General features: G+C 36.4%; 1 protein-coding gene across 3 annotated transcripts in view; it reads right to left on the minus strand.

Moving 5' to 3' along the window:
* MAN1A2 (mannosidase alpha class 1A member 2) overlaps positions 1 to 17,582 on the minus strand; it is a 251,056-nt gene that overhangs the window by 38,511 nt on the left and 194,963 nt on the right. For all 3 annotated transcript variants that reach the window (XM_036071039.2, XM_036071037.2, XM_036071038.2), the window contains exons 11-12: positions 14,135 to 14,307; positions 11,068 to 11,183 (exon numbers count right to left, since the gene is read on the minus strand). In XM_036071039.2, coding sequence (XP_035926932.1) covers positions 11,068 to 11,183; positions 14,135 to 14,307 — 289 coding nt within the window. The remainder of the gene's footprint in view (positions 1 to 11,067; positions 11,184 to 14,134; positions 14,308 to 17,582) is intronic.

A 17,582-nucleotide genomic window follows, 5' to 3' on the forward strand; every position in this document is an offset into this window, starting at 1 on the left:
TTTATTCTAAGATTGACTTTTAAAAAGCCAGATCATTCCAAGCTTACTTCACCTATCAAGTACTGTTTTATTACTTCTCAGAATATTCTCTTGATTCTAATGTTTCTGATCAGCTAATTTTCTAAAACATTTCCCCCCCCAAACTTCCAGATCTATCTATGAGAAGTTTTGTGAATTTAGCTCTCTAAAATGATCATTACTCAAATGCACATGGCCCCTGACCCAGCCATCTTTCTGCTAGGAATCTAGCCAATATTTATATTCATACAAGAAGCAGAGTTATATGTAAAAGGGTGTTCACTGAAACGTTGTTTATAACAGCAAAAAACTAGAACCAACTTCTATATCCAACAATAAAGTACTGATTAAACAAATGATACATTCCTCATTGATTTATGTGTCCATATGGAAAACTTTTTTAGATAAAGAGTAAAATGAAAATAGCAAGTCTCAGAACAGCAGGTATACTATGCCTCTGTAGGGGAAAAAAAGGCTATTAAAAGGATATACATTATAAATATATATTTTTATATGTTTGGTTATACCTGGAAAACTTCTAAAAAGGATACATCAAGAACTGTTTAATAATAGTTATCTTTGGGAAGTGAGACTGGATGTGGAATAACAGAGAAACTTTTCCATTTTTTCTGTTCCATACTAATATTTAATTCATCTTGCTATATACACATATTATTTTTATAATTAAAAAATAAACTACATTAAAAACAACGACATTAGCCTTGATTTTTGAGGAGCTGCACAATATAGAGGAGACAGATGTTTACACAACCAATTTTAATACGACAAGAATTAGCTGTTAATTCTGCACAGTTCAACAAACATTTGTTGAGTGTATACTCTAACCCAAACATGAAACTAAGCACTGAAGGTATTAATGTTTCCTGTAGACTATCAGGACAAGGAAAGTATCATGAGTATACCTAAGGATGGATTAATTCTGCCTTAGTGCTGGAGAGGATTCACAGTGTTTTTGAACTAGGCCTTGAAAAAGTAATAGGATTTTGTTAGGGATAAAAAAAAAAAGGAATGAGCACTGCACGCAGAAGGGACAGCAAGAATAAGGACATGTAAGCGAAAAGGTGTAACAGGCAGGTACAGATCAAATGCGTGGGGGAAGTGGTCTAGCAGGAGCTGCATGCAGCACTTAATTATTCAGTAGAGGAGCAAAGAACGTCAACAACGTGGAATCAAGGAGCATCTTTTCATCTGTCTTCCTCACCTGCGGGAGTATACCTTCAGGACAGTTCTACAACAGAAGTAGGACTCCTGGGGCAAAATTAAGGTGAACTTAATATTTCAATAGGCTCTTTCCCAAAGATTCTACCACCCACATCAAACAACAAGCACTCTCACCCCGTGTAAATGACTAGATCCTTACATCCTTGCCAACACCAGAATACAAATTTTTAAAATCTGAATTAAGTAGATAGTAAAACACAGCATCTGATTATTAATTTTATGTCATTTCTGAGTGGATCAAACATTTATTTTTCATGTGTTTATGGTATTTTCCATCTATATTTTCAGTGAACTGCCTTTACTTATTTTAACTTAGTATTTTTTCCTTAATTTCAGAGTTTAAGAAAGTTTACCCACTGACTATCAAATGTTTTGCAAATATGTTTTCCCAGTGTGCCATTTTTTAACTTAGTGTGTTGTTTTTTTTTTTCCTTGTAGATCTTTCCCATTTTCAAGTGGCTAAAATGTTTTATCTTTTCTTCTGCGGTTTCTGGGTTTTGTGTCATGCCATCTTCACCCCCAGAGTTGGGAAAAAAACACTTCCAATTTTTTTCATGATTTTATTTCATTTTTTATATTTAAAGCATGATCTATATTAAGATCAGTTTTGGTATCTACCAGAGATCCAGCTGAATTTCCAGGATTCTTTCCTAATGAATAGTTTTCCTAACATCATCTATTAACTAATCTAACTTTTCCTCAATGATCTGGACTGCTTTTCTTCAAAGATGAAATTCTCACATATAAGTGGGCCTATTTCTGAACTCTTCCACTGTTCCATTTACTCTTGTATCACTACTTGTATTTATTATAGCTTTATAACAGTTTTTAAATGGTCTTTTATATACAGATATTGCATACTATAGGATATAAAGTAGCTTATAATTTCTTTCACTGTCTGGAAGGGCTTGTCTCCTGCAGTGATTGCGTACTTTGTCAAACACAGCTGAGCTGGAACTACATTTGTCAGAACCACTTTCTCTGCATGGTTCTAAGTTAGGGCTGGCTACAAAAACCTATGCGCGCACATGATTTGGAGGCTGCAGTAAAGCAGCCCCCACTCTGCTTTCAGGCGAGTGCAGCGCTGCCATGTGCCGTTAATAACATTACACACTCGCCAGTGATCGCCTGGCTCACCTTGGAGGGCGGGCCGGTGGCCAGACCTGCAGCACCTGCAGCTCCTGTTGGAGCTCCTCAGCAATTTTTCCGATTCCTAAGCCAGGCATGGATAGCCCATGGCAACAGGTGCCAGCTTCTTCTGCAAATCAGCTGCTTATCAAAGCTGGAGGCCGTGAGAACAGATATGGGATCCTTTGTCCTTGTGAGTTCCAGTTTGTCCTTGTCCTCCTTTGCTTCACATCTAGCTTTTTTCCCTGGCTGCCAGCCCTACTGTCCTGAGACTCTCCACCTGCTACGTTGTATTTTGTGCCTGCCGGGTGTAATTCTAAATGCTTCGCTTCGCTATATTCATCTCCACAACAACTCTTCCAGCTAACACTGTTATTAACTCCCTTGTTACATATGATAAAACTGAGGCAGAAAATTCAGTAACTTGCCCAAAGTCACACAGCTACTAAGGGAAAGAGTTGGGATAAAACAGGTAAATACATACTGGTTGAGAATACATGGTTAGATGTCTGTATCATATGATTAATTGGATATATAGAGAAAAGACATTTATTAAATCTGTGAGTGACACAAAGCTAGAATAGCTAAAACATTAGATGAAAAACTCCAAGAGTTCAAAATTTCAACAAATGAGAATATGTTAAACCTGACAAAATAAAGTTTAATAAGGATAAAGATAAAATGAAGTAAATTTCAGAAAAATCATTCCAAATATGAGAGAAAATAATTATCTTAGTTCATCCCCCCCCCCAAAAAAAGACCTACAGAAAAATTTCAAGCTATATTGACAGGGTTAGCAGAAAATAGAAAACAGTATTATCTTGCATTGATGCAAGTATAATGACCACAGAAGGGACAGGTAACCCGCGCTGGTTTAACCACACCTTAAATACAGTGTTCAGTCTAGAAAACCATGCACTCAGTTCCAGAGAAGGCAAGCAGACCGCTGTCATAGAAAGAATAGTACCCAAACTTACAATGTTTAGCCTGACAAATACAAGTATTTTCAGTGAACATTTATGCAGAAGATTGTATATTTCCAAAGGGCAAACATGGATCACTGAATGGAACTCACAGTGAAGCAGATTTTAACTGAAAATAAGAAAAATTTTTCTAATAAAAAAAGCTTTTGAACAGTGGCATGGGTTGGCCTTTTGAGGCAGCGAGCTAGCTGCCCATCAACTGACAAGATTAAGAAAAGACTTTAAGACAAAATACTCTGTGTGTTGTAAAGAGACTTTTAGCACTGGGAATGCGTGTAGGAAGAAGAAATGGATTGTGGTGGTTTTGTTGGACTGAATGACCTCTAAATTTTCTTGCAGCTCAAAAAACTTTCCTTTTGATTCTAGGCACAAAAACAGCAACTAAATGTGATGCAGGAAAATATGGTTGCAGTTTAATTTATTTAAAAGATTGTTTTTCTGATTACAAAAGTAAAAACAATGTTTATGATGTTGAAATACACATGAAGATGTTTATCTACACATTTTATTTATACATACGTATATGTGCACATAATAGCCTATTTAATATTCTATTATGAAGAGTCCATAACTGCTATGGCTCCGTAATATCCACTGTGGATGTGCCATAATTTATTTAACTGTCCAACTACTATCGAACATGTAGTAACTATTTTTATAATAGTAATAAACACCTCTGTACATAAAATTTTTTCCAGAGCTTTGATTAAGATCCTTGACATAGGGGCGCCTGGGTGGCTCAGTCCTTAAGCGTCTGCCTTCGGCTCAGGTCATGGTCCCAGGGTTCTGGGATCGAGCCCCGCATCGGGCTCCCCGCTCTGCGGGAAGCCTGCTTCTCCCTCTCCCACTCCCCCTGCTTGTGTTCCCTCTCTGTCAAATAAATAAAACCTTTAAAAAAAAAAAAAAAAAAAAGATCCTTGACATATTCTTATATAGTTTTCCAGAATTTTGCTATTATATTCAAAGTTTGAATTTTAAGAGACAGGAAGGGGGAAAAAAGTACACAAGCAAGATTCACAGAAAGACAAACAAAACATAGTTTCTGCTATAGAGATTTTGCCAGTGAAAGCATACAAACTGTGGTGGTAAACTTGGTTTTTATGGTGTTTCTCTTTCAGTATCAAACTTATTAAGAGGACTATGATTCCAACTAACCTGTGATTTCTCATAGCCATTTAATGTCTAATATATACGAACTCAGAAAAACAGATAGAAATGTATCTTCAACACGTACACTTTTCTCAATTTATCAGACCTTCAAATAAAGACGCAACAGAACCGAGCTGAGATTCGGTGAGAGCTGAATTAGACCTAGGTTAATGGATGTAGATACTGAGGTACAGATAGGTCTCTTGGAATTCTTGTAGCATAAGGGGCTTTCTATCAGCTCCTATTACACTAAAAACCAATGAAAAGACAATTCTTGGAGATTCTTGGAGAAAACAAACCCATTATAAAAGAGCATATTTCTCTTTCTTGCAACCAGACAAATGTGGCACAGTGATATTATTTACCTATTTTTGTGAAACAATCCAGACTCCAAACAAAAGGCTTCAAGTTAAGCAATTCCCCCTTAGCTGAAAGCTATTCAGGCTTTTCTTTTCTTACATAATTCCTCCCCTCACCTAAAAAGCAGACTGCCTTGTATTTATTACTAATAATACACCAAAATCTTCAATTGTCTAAATCTCCTTTTAAAATACTCAGGTAGAAACATCCTATAAATTTAATCTTGAGAAAATCCCTCTGGAGCCTTCTGTCACATTCAATCTAGAATGATAACCCTCTTGATCTTCCTTTCACTTGTTCCCTGCATCCCATGTGTTCTGTTTTGGTTTATACTCAGTTTTGATAGCATATATCCTCCAAGGCATTAACTAATTAGAAAGTAGACTTTTGAGACCTTGCATGGCTAAAAACTTGAAATTCTAAGTTGGAATTAATTTTCTCTCATAATTTTGAATGAACCGCTCCACTGCTTCTAGCTTTCACTGTTGTTTTTGAGGAGTCTGAAGCCATCCTGATGTCAGATCATTATTCCAAGACTTTTATTACCCCTCTCTTTGGAGGCTGTTCGATCTTTCCTTTACCCCAAGGGGTCTGAATACAGCATTGTGCCTTGGTATGGGTGTTTTCATCCACTGTGCTAGAATCCTGATGGCTGCTTTCAATCTGGAAACTCATGTCCTTCACTTCTGGGATATTTTCTTGAATTACCTTGTTGTATTCATATTTTGTTTTTTAAATAAACTTTAAAAACTCTAAGTGTACATACATATCTAGTTTGATAAATATTTCTAAGTCAGTACGCCCATTAATATTTAAAAGCGAAGCCCCTAATAGCTGATTAGAAACTGTAGGCATGTTGGCATTTACTGGTGGCTGCACCATTGGGGGGCGGGGGAGGATGTGACCATTTTGCTGAGGGAACCTCATTGTAGCAGTATCTCTAGTTTTTCTTTTTGTAGACTAATCCATTTCCTAGAAGGGAACCCTCCAACCTCCTGTCTATTTTCAGCTGTGCCTGGCATCCCTAAGTCCACAGCCTCCATCATTTGACCTCTTCAGACAAAAAAATCTCTAGTTTCATTCATGGTAGAGATGAGGCAGGGGTGAACTTGGGCTCTAGCTACTCCTTATATAAACTTATATAAAAATTCCACAGTTTTCAATCCTACCACGCACCCTGCAGTCTTGGGTCTTTCCAAGGTTCTGAAGCACTCACCAGTTTGTTTTCAATTAACTCCTCCTGCTGTAGGTACTTTAGCTTTCTGTTTTCCATCTTCTAAAAATCTGCTGACATCTCTTGTCCGCTGTTGATTTCTTTCCATCTTTTTGGTCCTAGTTCTTTACACCTTCTTAGCCCTCTATAATCATTTTAATGGCTTTCAAGAGAGAGTGGAGGATAAATGCAGGTGTTCACTCTGCCAGGCTAACCTGGAACACCTCCTTTGTTACATATAGGCATCTTCAAAGGATCAGATACATGCTTTCTTTTCTCTTCATCCTTAAAAATCTTCCTGAACTTGTATTTTGAGCTCCAGATCTATATTTTCAAATGCCTCTTGGGAACATATGTCAAAAGTAACTCATTATCTTTTCTGAAAATCTATTTCTTCTTGCAACTTGGTGTCATAATCCTTACAGTTACCCACACTGAAAACTTAAATGTTATATCTTACTGTTCCTTCTTTCCGAATCTCTCTATATCTAATAAGATACTAGCACCCGTCAGTTACACTAAAGAGTGCTTGTATCTCATCCTTAATAATTTATTGTCTGCCTCTCCAAATACGAATTCATCCTACTCTACTCATCGTGCCTTCAAGTCTGGTTTAAATGCCACCACTTCCATGAATTCTTCCTTTATGCTTTCTAGGTTAAGCAAACTCTCCTCCAGAAGACTTGCTCACTTTATTAACATTTCTCTTATGCACTTACTATATTTAACATTTTTTACAAATCTGCATGTGTTTTATTTCCTCTATTAGAATGTAAGAGTTTTAATCTATCTCTGACCTTACTGATTACATAGTTTTTATTGTGCCATCAGTATATATGCTATAGGAATAAACAAATTGGCAACTACTCAGGGAAACAAAGAAACAGAGGACACAGCATCTTATCTTCTGGAGAAAAATGTCTAGCTATAGCTATAGTCCATCTACAGTACAGCATCCCAACAATATGTAAAAGGTTAAATGACCCTCAAGTAGGTCAAGAACACAGGCTTTTACATTTAACTTTGCCACTGCCAACCTAATCAGTTGCCATCTCTGGTAGCTAAAACTTATGGATTATTGCCCCTTAATGAATTAACAATAAATCTGAACCACTTGATAGAATATGCAATCTTCAGTTAACAGTTACTCAGCTTCTGACAAAAGCCTTAATTGGTATTTGAGAAAAATCTATGAAATCATACTACTCTTCATTCTGCTATAGAGTTTTAAGCTCTGTCTTAATAGTAAGAAAAATATAAACCTACATTAGTCTTCACAGAAATGTCTTGATTCAAATGCATTCTATATTATGCCACCAGTTTTTATAAAGAATAAGTCATATTAAGAGTCTGACATCTTCTATAACATCACTGTTTGAAGATAATTGCCATTATGTACTAGGTTGAACCATGTAAAACTGGCAGTATTCAACTCTTTCTGACTTATAAAAAGGGCATTTTTATGTGCTTCATCTAATAGTTCAGTCTTTAATAATGAGCTATCAAATTAAGTCATCTTATAATTTAGTGGTAAGAAAAAATTTTGTCTCATTTGTTAAGGTAACATGTTCTCCCAACTCACAAAGATGAGAATGACACTGAACAAAATGCTTCCTTTTTGCTTTAGCTACGAGGAAGCTCAGTGCTGAATGCAGTACTCAACTGTGATAATTTCCTTAACCTAGATTTTGTTATAATTACCTGTATGATTGTTCTTATTTGATTTTTTTCACTTTTATTGATCCAAATGTATATGTGTTTTTCTGAAAGTTGAATATTATAGTTTTATATATATATATAGTAGTTATTTATACACATACACACACACACACACACACACACACATATAACTGGTTACCTAGAATGCTGTGTTCAGAAGGATTCTTCCTGAACTCAGCAGTGAAAAGTACCAAGGTCAACTAGTGATCTGGTGATATTCCATGTATGTACTGGAAAGGGAAAGGCAGCATGGCACATGTTTGCAGCCCTATACCATGTACTAAAAGTACTCAAGGTCTATATTGATGAGGAATTTGAGAATTAATTATGAAAGCCAATTTGTAAGAGGTGAGATCTGAACTGAATTTAGAAATAAGAGAGGGGAATTGATAAAAATGGTAAAGGCATTCCTGCCAGAGCCAATGAAATATGAAGTAGACAATGAAATGCAAATATATATATATTGGACTATAGATTAGCTTGATTTAAGGATAGAATCTATAGTAAAAGAAATGAGAAATGAAGCTAGAGATGAACTTTTTGAGCTGTAGCTTTTTGAGCAGGAGAGTGACGTGAAGAAAATGGTATATGAATATTGAAAATAAAGTAATTTCTTTTTAACACTAGAAGAAGCCTCCAAATTAGCATTTTACCACTACTACAGTAACAGTTCATTGAGCAAGATGCTAATAACACTGGGTGAAAGACTGCTGGAAAAAGGATATTCACCCAGTCAGGGAGTTATTACTCCATAGATCATTTATCACTTACAAAAACAAAAAAGACTCTTTACATGACCTTGTAATCAAATCTAACCTTACGATCAAACTTAAGAGTCACCAGTAATGGGCTAACCTATTATTATGTGCCTCTTTAGAGGATGCAATGAGGACACATCATCTATACGATATTCATGCCCAAAACGTTTAACCTAAGTCCGATCATGAAGAAACTGCCTTCAGCTCAGGTCATGATCCCAGGGTCCTGGGATCGAGCCCCGCATCGGGCTCCCTGCTAGGCGGGAAGCCTGCTTCTCCCTCTCCCACTCCCCCTGTTTGTGTTCCCTCTCTCACTGTCTCTCTCTCTCTCTGTCAAATAAATAAAATCTTTAAAAAAAAAGAAAAGAAAAGAAACAAATCACAAATATCTAAACTGAGGGACATTCTCCAGAGCAACTAGCCTGAATACTTATGTCAGTGTCATAAAAGACAGAGGCAAAACAGGAACACTATGCTCTAGGTTAAAGAAAACTAGAGAGACACGACAACCAAATGCAACAAGTGATCCTTTGTTGGATCTGAGACTGGAGTTAAAAATAAATAGTTGTGGGGCGCCTGGGTGGCTCAGTCGTTAAGCGTCTGCCTTCGGCTCAGGTCATGATCCCAGGATCCTGGGATCGAGCCCCATATTGGGCTCCCTGCTCAGCCAGGAGCCTGCTTCTCCCTCTCCCACTCCCTCTGCCTGCTTGTGTCCCTCTCTCGCTGTGTCTCTGTCAAATAAATAAATAAAATCTTTAAAAAATAAATAAATATATAAATAAATAGTTGTGAGTACATTATTAGAACAACGGAGACATCTGAAAGTGGGTTATGTATTAAACAACAGTACTGTAGGCTCGTTAAGTTTCACAAATGTACTAAAAATGCACTGTGATCATGGAGGATTATTCCCCTTCCTCCCAAACTCTTGTGTTAGGTATCAGAATGCTGCTAACTCTCAAATTAGAGTGCAAACAAATAATTTTTAAAAATAAGTAAAACCATGTGTATGTCTACATGTACATAGACATATACACACAGGGGTAGAGGAGTGTGGCAAAAGTTAGCAACAGGTAAATCTAGGTGAAGGATACACAAACATTCATTGTGCTATCCTTACAATTTTCCTGGTCTAAAAAAGGCAAGAGAGATCCTACATAATTTAGGTCAAATTCCACAGTTTATGGATATGAAAACAGAAGGCAGAGAAAATTTATTTTGACAGGCTCATCCAGCTAGGGTGTAGCAAGTATATAACTCAAGCTGCTGTGGTTTTACCTTTTCGCCCAGTGCTCTGTCTCACACGGTCTCAGCCTCATCACACAGGGTGAATCCCACAAGGGATAAGGGGTGACCAGAGGCCGGGGGCTGACTACCAAGCAGATGTTCTAAACCATCAGTGGCAATAAGGGCCTGGTTTAGGGTCGGTCACAGATATGGAAAGGAGGGGGCAAAATAAAGAAACAGTGTAACAGGAATCATAAAGACTTAGTGATATATTAGAGAAAAAAGAAATAACTTTATAATGTAGAAGCTGAAAAGATGGGAAAAGAAGAGTACTAGGGATAATATAAAAGAAAAACTAGAATAAGATGGCCATTTAGGATAAGAAACTTAGTTTGAGATATGTACCTTTCAATTTTAATGTCCCAAAATGTCAGCTACAAGTATACTAGAATGTAGACTGTGGGAGGCTAGGGATTTTTGTCCTTTTTCTCTATGGATATATCCATAAGTAACCTCAACAATGCCTGGAAATAAACATTTTTTTGAGCAAATGAAATGACAGTTTATGAAGCATTCAGGTAGATAGACAGGAAATGTATGAAATTTAAGAGAGGGTATATCAAAAGATACTTACTTTGTAGGTCCTTAGGGAAGTGGACACATTTCAGGTCTCCACCTTCTTCCAGGTCAGTTTAGAGAGCTCTGCCTGGAGTTCTGAGTAAGCTCAAATAATAGCTGTCTTTTTTTTCCCACTCTTCCTTTTATGTGTATCTTTCTAGGAAACCTCACAGGGAGGATGCATGACTATGATCATATACCCTCTAGTACCTTCAAAACTCCATGATTATTCTGAACTGATTTCATTAGCCAGAGCAGGAAGTTCAGGTGTGGTCCCAGGACCGGCATCACCAGTATCAGCTGGGAGTTTGTCAGAAATGCAAATTCTTAGGTTTCGCCCTAGACCTACTGAATCAGAAACTCTGCAGGTATGGCCCAGTGATGTATGTTTTCAGGAGCCTTCCAGGGGATTCTAATGCACACCACAGAGCCAAGGACAAAATGAAGGTACTAAACTCTTATTTGACAAAATATCTACCTCATAGTTAAAGTCATTCTTCTTGAGATGCAGCTAAAAACTTAAGAACCAATTACATAAAAAGATACTTGTAATAAAATCTGGTGTAACATACCACATAGTCATAATTCATCATGTAGTGATCATACAGCAAAACCAGCCTACAATAAAAAATTTTTAAAGGCACCTACTTACTTTAACGTTTCAGCAAGAAAGAAGCTTTGTTGTACATCATCATGTGTAGGAGTAGAAGAATACACATCCTTCACCCCAGAAAATCCACCACTGACTCGGCAATACTTTTCAATAGCCTATGAAAGAGATCAGACAAAAGAATCAGTTCCACAGAATTTCAAGTTTCGAAGGACAAATTAAGAAACCACGGTCAAAAGTTCACAAAGATCTATATGAGAATTTGACAGGTTAAGAATAAGATTTATTATCAAATGGAAATATTCTCACACTGGAAAAATTAACTGAGGTATCCTGTTTCCTGTGGAACGTTTCCCTCTCCAAAACTCTTTAATCTTTTAAAAACATCTTACATTTTCCTCACTTAGGAAAGTCAAGTTTGGGCTATTCACACGGAATTAGAGACCTATCTAGCACAATAAAGCCTTATTAATTTTGACAAATCGGGGAGGCCAGTTTGAATTAAATTTTAAAGGCAATTTTTTCACTTCTAAAGATAAACAATACAAAACATGCTTAAAAAAGTATTACCTAGGAGCTCTCCATAGTAATAGCAATGAGGTAATATTCACTGCAAACATACTGTGTAATAGACATTAAATTACAAGTTAGGTATTACAGGTGGTACCAACTGGCAGGAAGTACCCACCCACGTACCTACTACAATAATTACAATATTAAGAGCTAACCATTATGAAGTTTTTGCTACATGCTAAAGGCTCTTCTAAAGGCTTCACATGTATTAACATTTAAATCTCTAATAACCCATGAGGCTGTCTTAATAGGCTCTACTTCAGATTGGAAAACTAAGGCAAAGAGTAATAATTTGCTCCACATTATTATTAATGACTGTGCTCTACTGCCCAGCGTGGGAGATAAATTCTTAATTTAGATCTCTTCATGTATCTCTGAACATCTCTAAATAAAACACACTGAATCAAAAGGCACCCATTCAAAACCCAAATATCCTGCTTATGCAGGTGTATCACTTCAAAAATAGCCATGCATGAGAAGTTGATCACATGTGGTTCTTTTCTTTCTCTACTCTACCTAACCCTGAGATACTGTCAAATGAAGGTACAGTTATTTAATCATTACTGCCATGGCTTCTTGTTCCTAATCTTGCCACCTTTCTTATTCTTCTGGCCTTCCTCCTTTCTAATGAAAAGCTAATTAACACTGGAAGTTTTTATTTAATCAAGCTATTCATTTTTATATAGTTCCATTTTTACTATAGCTGGGTTTTAAAAGTCTTCTTACCAAAGAGTTTGGTATTTTTCTCTATCTAAATGTTTTTTTTAAAAGATTTGAGAGAGGACAGAGGGTGTGTGCACGTGTGAGGGGAGGGGCAGAGAGAGAGGGTGAGAGAATCTTCAAGCAGACTCCCCACTGAGCATGGAGCCCAACAAAGGGCTCAATCCCAGGCCCCTGAGATCATGACCTGAGCTGAAATCAAGAGTCGGCCGTTCAACCGACTGAGATACCCAGGGCCCCCGTCTCTATATCTAAATATTTTAAACATATTTTAAATTCAAAGTTTTTAAATGCCATGTTCCGTGCAATGATCATGTGTCTCTACCACCAGGAAACTATCAGAGCAGTTTAAGGATACTGCAAAAGTAGCAGGGAGGCATGACTAATCTTTAAGCCATTTAGAGTCATTTCTTGAAGGCAAGTTTTCGTGCAAATATACTCAAGTTTGGAAGTCTGAAGATGTGAATGCAAGAGCTGAAGCTACAGAAGGCACACGAGAGACCCGTCTTCCCTTCACTTCTTCACACCCAACAGCGAGGCCCGTGACAGACAAGAAAGCAACTTCTATTTAAGACGGGAATCCTCCTCTTTTGTCTCCACCCCTGCCTTTCCTCATCACAGCATACTTCTGAAACTTGAATTTAAAGTGTAATTATTTCAGTTCATGTTCTTTATACTCCGGTTGCCACTGTGAAACCTTCTTTTTACATAAATTGGTTTACATTCTGCCCTAAAACATATCTTGCATGTTCTTACCTAAGAAATTTACTAACACTATTTAACTCACCTAGAATGTCATCATTCTAACTAGGCTGCAAGCTTAAGTTAAACAATTGAAATATGAATATTCATCGTAATTACTGCTATTTATCATTTAATTAGTATATCTCAAAGAATAAAATACTCCCTCACTCCCGGGAATATGCTATACTTTCATGAGAAGACTAATATTTTTCTTCCTCCCTAGGTACTGATAGCCATGGGGTTCTCTGAGAGGCTATTTTAAGAATAAACCACTTGCCTTCTTTACTAACCAGTAAAAATGTCTCATAAATAGATAAGTAAATAAACAGTCTTTCAATCTAGAAAAATTTTAACAATTCATTGATTCTTCTTATGATGGTCCACTGAGAAATTACTTGGAACACAAGCTGAAGTGAATAGTGGGTAATCTACCCAGGCTGTGAGTCTGGGCAGTTTTAGGATTTGTTTTTTCTAGAGGTTAAGCCTTAATTGGCAAGTAAAGAAACTGTATAATCATACTGAAACCCATAATGGCTTTTAAATGACTTTTTATTATTCAAAAAGAATAATGAGTGAATACCAGTAGGAAAAGAGTTTTAATCAAGAACTAAACTGGATTCTAAGGTTTACTGCCACTGCTAAAGTAACTTAAATTAAGGGGCGCCTGGGTGGCTCAGTTGGTTGAGCGTCTGACTTCAGCTCAGGTCATGATCTCAGGGTCCTGGGATGGAGCCCCGCAACAGGGACAGGCTCTGTGCTCAGTGGGGGAGTCTATGTAAAATTATCCCTCTCCCTCTGCCCCTCCCTCCCCTGCTCGTGCTCTCTCTCTCTCTCTTTTTAATAACCTCTTTCTAATCACACCGAGCACCCTAACTCTGGTCAAATCTAAATAAAATCTTAAAAAAAAGAAAGAAACTTGAAACTTAAATTGAGTAACAGAGTTTTTCCACCAGATAAATGAAAGTAGCACTACAATTACTGAACATGAGTTAACACGGATGAGGACATATGGCACTACGGGAAGGCTTGATTTAACGCTCTTGCACATAAAATGAAATACTGGCTCATTTACCAGTGCTGCTTCCCAGCCCCACTGCCTGTATCTTGGATCGTGAGTGAATCGCCACAGGTACCAATAGGTTTCAATGACTTCTGGACGGAGGATGTAATACTTTTCAGCCTGCCGGACTGCCACAGCCTCTACTGCGCCATCAAACTTGAATGATTCAGGACCCAGCTTTAATGCTGTAACGTGACAAAAGAAACAAACGAGCACAATAAACCATTTGTGTTTGTTCGCCAGAGCTGCTTTTTCCCCTGAAAGAATGGGGTATAAGGTAAAGTTATGTTCATTTTATTTTTATTGTTGCTGTCTTGCAAAATCAGTGACTTTAAAAGATCCACATTTGGTTTTCTTATACTAGCCTTATAAATAGTCCTATTATCCTGACATGAAATGTGTCTCATACATAATGTACATCAACATACTGCTAAATCCAACTATACTGACAAGAGTCTAGTAATCCTCTGGCAACAAAGGCAAAGCTAGACATAAGCACATTACATATTCTGTTCTGTTCCAAAATAAAATGAGACAGATAACTGTACTGTGTAGAATTTTTTTTTTTTTTTAAGTCAGGACAATTTTAAAGTCCTTTTAACATAACACACATATGTAAGGAAACATTTTAGAGCTCGGATCTTGAATTAGATTTAGGTGTAGATTATATACTTTTCTGTTCAAGCATCCTATAATATATAAAAAGCAATATATTTTCAAACTTAAACCAGTTTTAAAGATAAACTCTTTTCTCCTATAGCCTCTGTATATATAGCAAGGAAGAGATTCAAACTGTCAATCACCAAGAATTTCATCAGTATCGCCCATTTATCAGTTTGAATAAAATGGGGCCATTACACATATGTTTCAACACTACATACTATTTTTTGAATGACATGATTTCCATTCAAGGCTAGAATACAGCTCTACATCAAAGTCTTTTTAATAACCTCTTTCTAATCACATCGAGCACCCTAACTCTGGTCAATATAAAGTCATCTTCCACTGGGATGATGGACTCACACACAATTACCACTCTCAGCTGCCATTTTACTTTCCTTTTATGGGTAGTTTCAAGGTCTCTTACCTCTTTCAAAAAATGCTAGACATTTTTATATTTTCTCAGAAAAGAAAAGGTAAAACAAGAACTATAATGCTGGTAGACCACAAACAGAATCATGCCATAGTTGCTGGAACGACATGGGTTGCTGTGGCCAAATTTCAGCACTACAAGGGAGACACTGTAAAGCTCTAACTAATCCCATACAAATGTGAAAATCAGGTCTTTCTCACCAACCATCACCCCCAAGAAAAAACACAAAACCAAAAACATTGTACCAATGGTAAATAGTTCTGAAAGCAAAACATGTGAGCAGAAGAGCTGACTGATAAGTCTTAGAGAACTAAAGCAGAACTCAAGCAGGAGATTTTCAACCTGAGGGTCATGAACTCTGTGATAGGCTCTGGAAGAACAGTGTTCTGTCAAGAAGCCTCTGAAATTGTATGCATAACTTTGTGTGCACATAGAGCTTTTACCAGCTCAATGGGACTGGAGGTTAGGATTAACCAACAACTCATCAATATTTTTTGTTAGAGAACTTCTATCCAGTTTATTGATAAGGTCAGTATATGATCAAATATGATTTGGCATTTAGTAAATGTTTTTAAAATGATGATAAAAGTCAAACATCATTAAGAACTGAGATGATGGCAATCCAATAAAAACGTAGAGGAAGTAATTTTATCTGAATTTCTTATGTTTTTCCTTTCTCAAAGAATGAGTGCTAAGAGGTGATCATATGGAGTTTTCAAATGTTAATCTTAAGGCTAACTTTAAATTAGACAATAATTTCTGTAATGATATTACCGCCTGAGTTGTAAGTAGAAATTGGCTGCATGGAACTAGTATTTTAAACTTCTCACTAAAAAGTGTATCTCTCTTATTGGCCATTCATAACTTCACAAATAAAACATACCAGAAAGAGAATATATCTGCTTTGTGAGGAGTTGGTAAATAAAAATGTACAAGCCTAAATTATATACCAGTTATATCCATTAGGCTGGTCAATCACTGGTTTCATGTTTCTGAGGGCATTATTTCTTAGGTGTTCCTTTGTTTAAGAATCGTAAAAAATAATTTTCTAACAATCTATCTTGCACTTAATTTCTATTTTCTATCTTAAATTTCCCATTTACATTTGGTACTTCATTTCTAAAAGGAAACTAAGCCAGCAAGTAAAAATTGAGTTGAAACCATAAATAATTTAGTGCCTAGGTAAAAAGAACTCTAAGAGGATGCAAAACTCATATAATGTAAGCAAAGGTAAGAGACATGCACAAATAAAAAAAAATCAAAGTAAAATATCAAATGTGACAAAGGTCAATAGTAAGATGGTGAAAGATACATTTAAAGAAGGCATAGATTAGTTCGCAAGTCATAGGCGTCCTCCAGATAGGCAGAATCTGTAGAGATGGGAAAAATAAGCATCTCAGGTCAACAAAAGATAAAAAAAGCATGAGGAATATTCTGGGACAGGCAATCTGACTATAGTTTCAGTAGGCTAACAGTAAGGGAAGAACTTAAACTATTTCCCTCCTATTAACTTCCTTTTAAGGGAAAAAAGAGTTATGTCCAAAACTTCATGTCCAATGGATCTTTTGTCCACTGAATATGTTGTATGTATCTAAACATTAAAATTTCCCCCAAAATATAATAGCACATGGTCTAGGGAAGACCTTAGCCAACTTCAATAAGAAGTAAATTAAATTAAATAACAGTCATTATTTTATTCATATTCAGTAGGTTTTTTTTTGTTTTTTTGTTTTTTTGTTTTAATCTAGAAACCCGGAAAAAAAAAAAAAGAACAGTACTATATTTTGAAAGTCTAAGATCTTGTTTGGCACCAATTCTGCCTTATACCTCAAAATAAACTAAAACAATGTACCAACCTAGCTTCCCATGTAGATACAATAAGGTCTGAAACTACACTAAATTACTACTCAGTTTCATGAACAGATTCAGCCATGTTTCCTACAAACCTAGCTAAATTATTTAAGCTAAATTATTTAGCTGCGGACCATGTTCATCAATAAGGTGAAATATATGAGGATTACCAAATTTTGCATTAATGTTAATTCTAATTCCAATAACAAATGAAAATGAAATTCCAAAGTCCTTATCATATGAATTTAGCTGGAATAACTGCTAAAAAATGAATGGATATTTTTAAATAAGCCGGCCAAAAAATGATAGCACAGCTATACCAAAACACAGGAGATGTAATAACCAAGTGGGAAAGAAGCAACACTAGGACTGTACCTTTTAATTAAAGGATCTAAGTTGAGATTAAATATGTAAAAACAGTGAAAGACTTGAAAATACAGGACACAAATCAAATAGTAATCTTTGGGGCATACCATGGCAAAGAGTGTCCCAGACTCACTGACTTGCCATGTGAGA

This window comes from Halichoerus grypus, chromosome 5 (genome assembly GCF_964656455.1).
Source record: "Halichoerus grypus chromosome 5, mHalGry1.hap1.1, whole genome shotgun sequence".
Lineage (NCBI taxonomy): Eukaryota > Metazoa > Chordata > Mammalia > Carnivora > Phocidae > Halichoerus > Halichoerus grypus.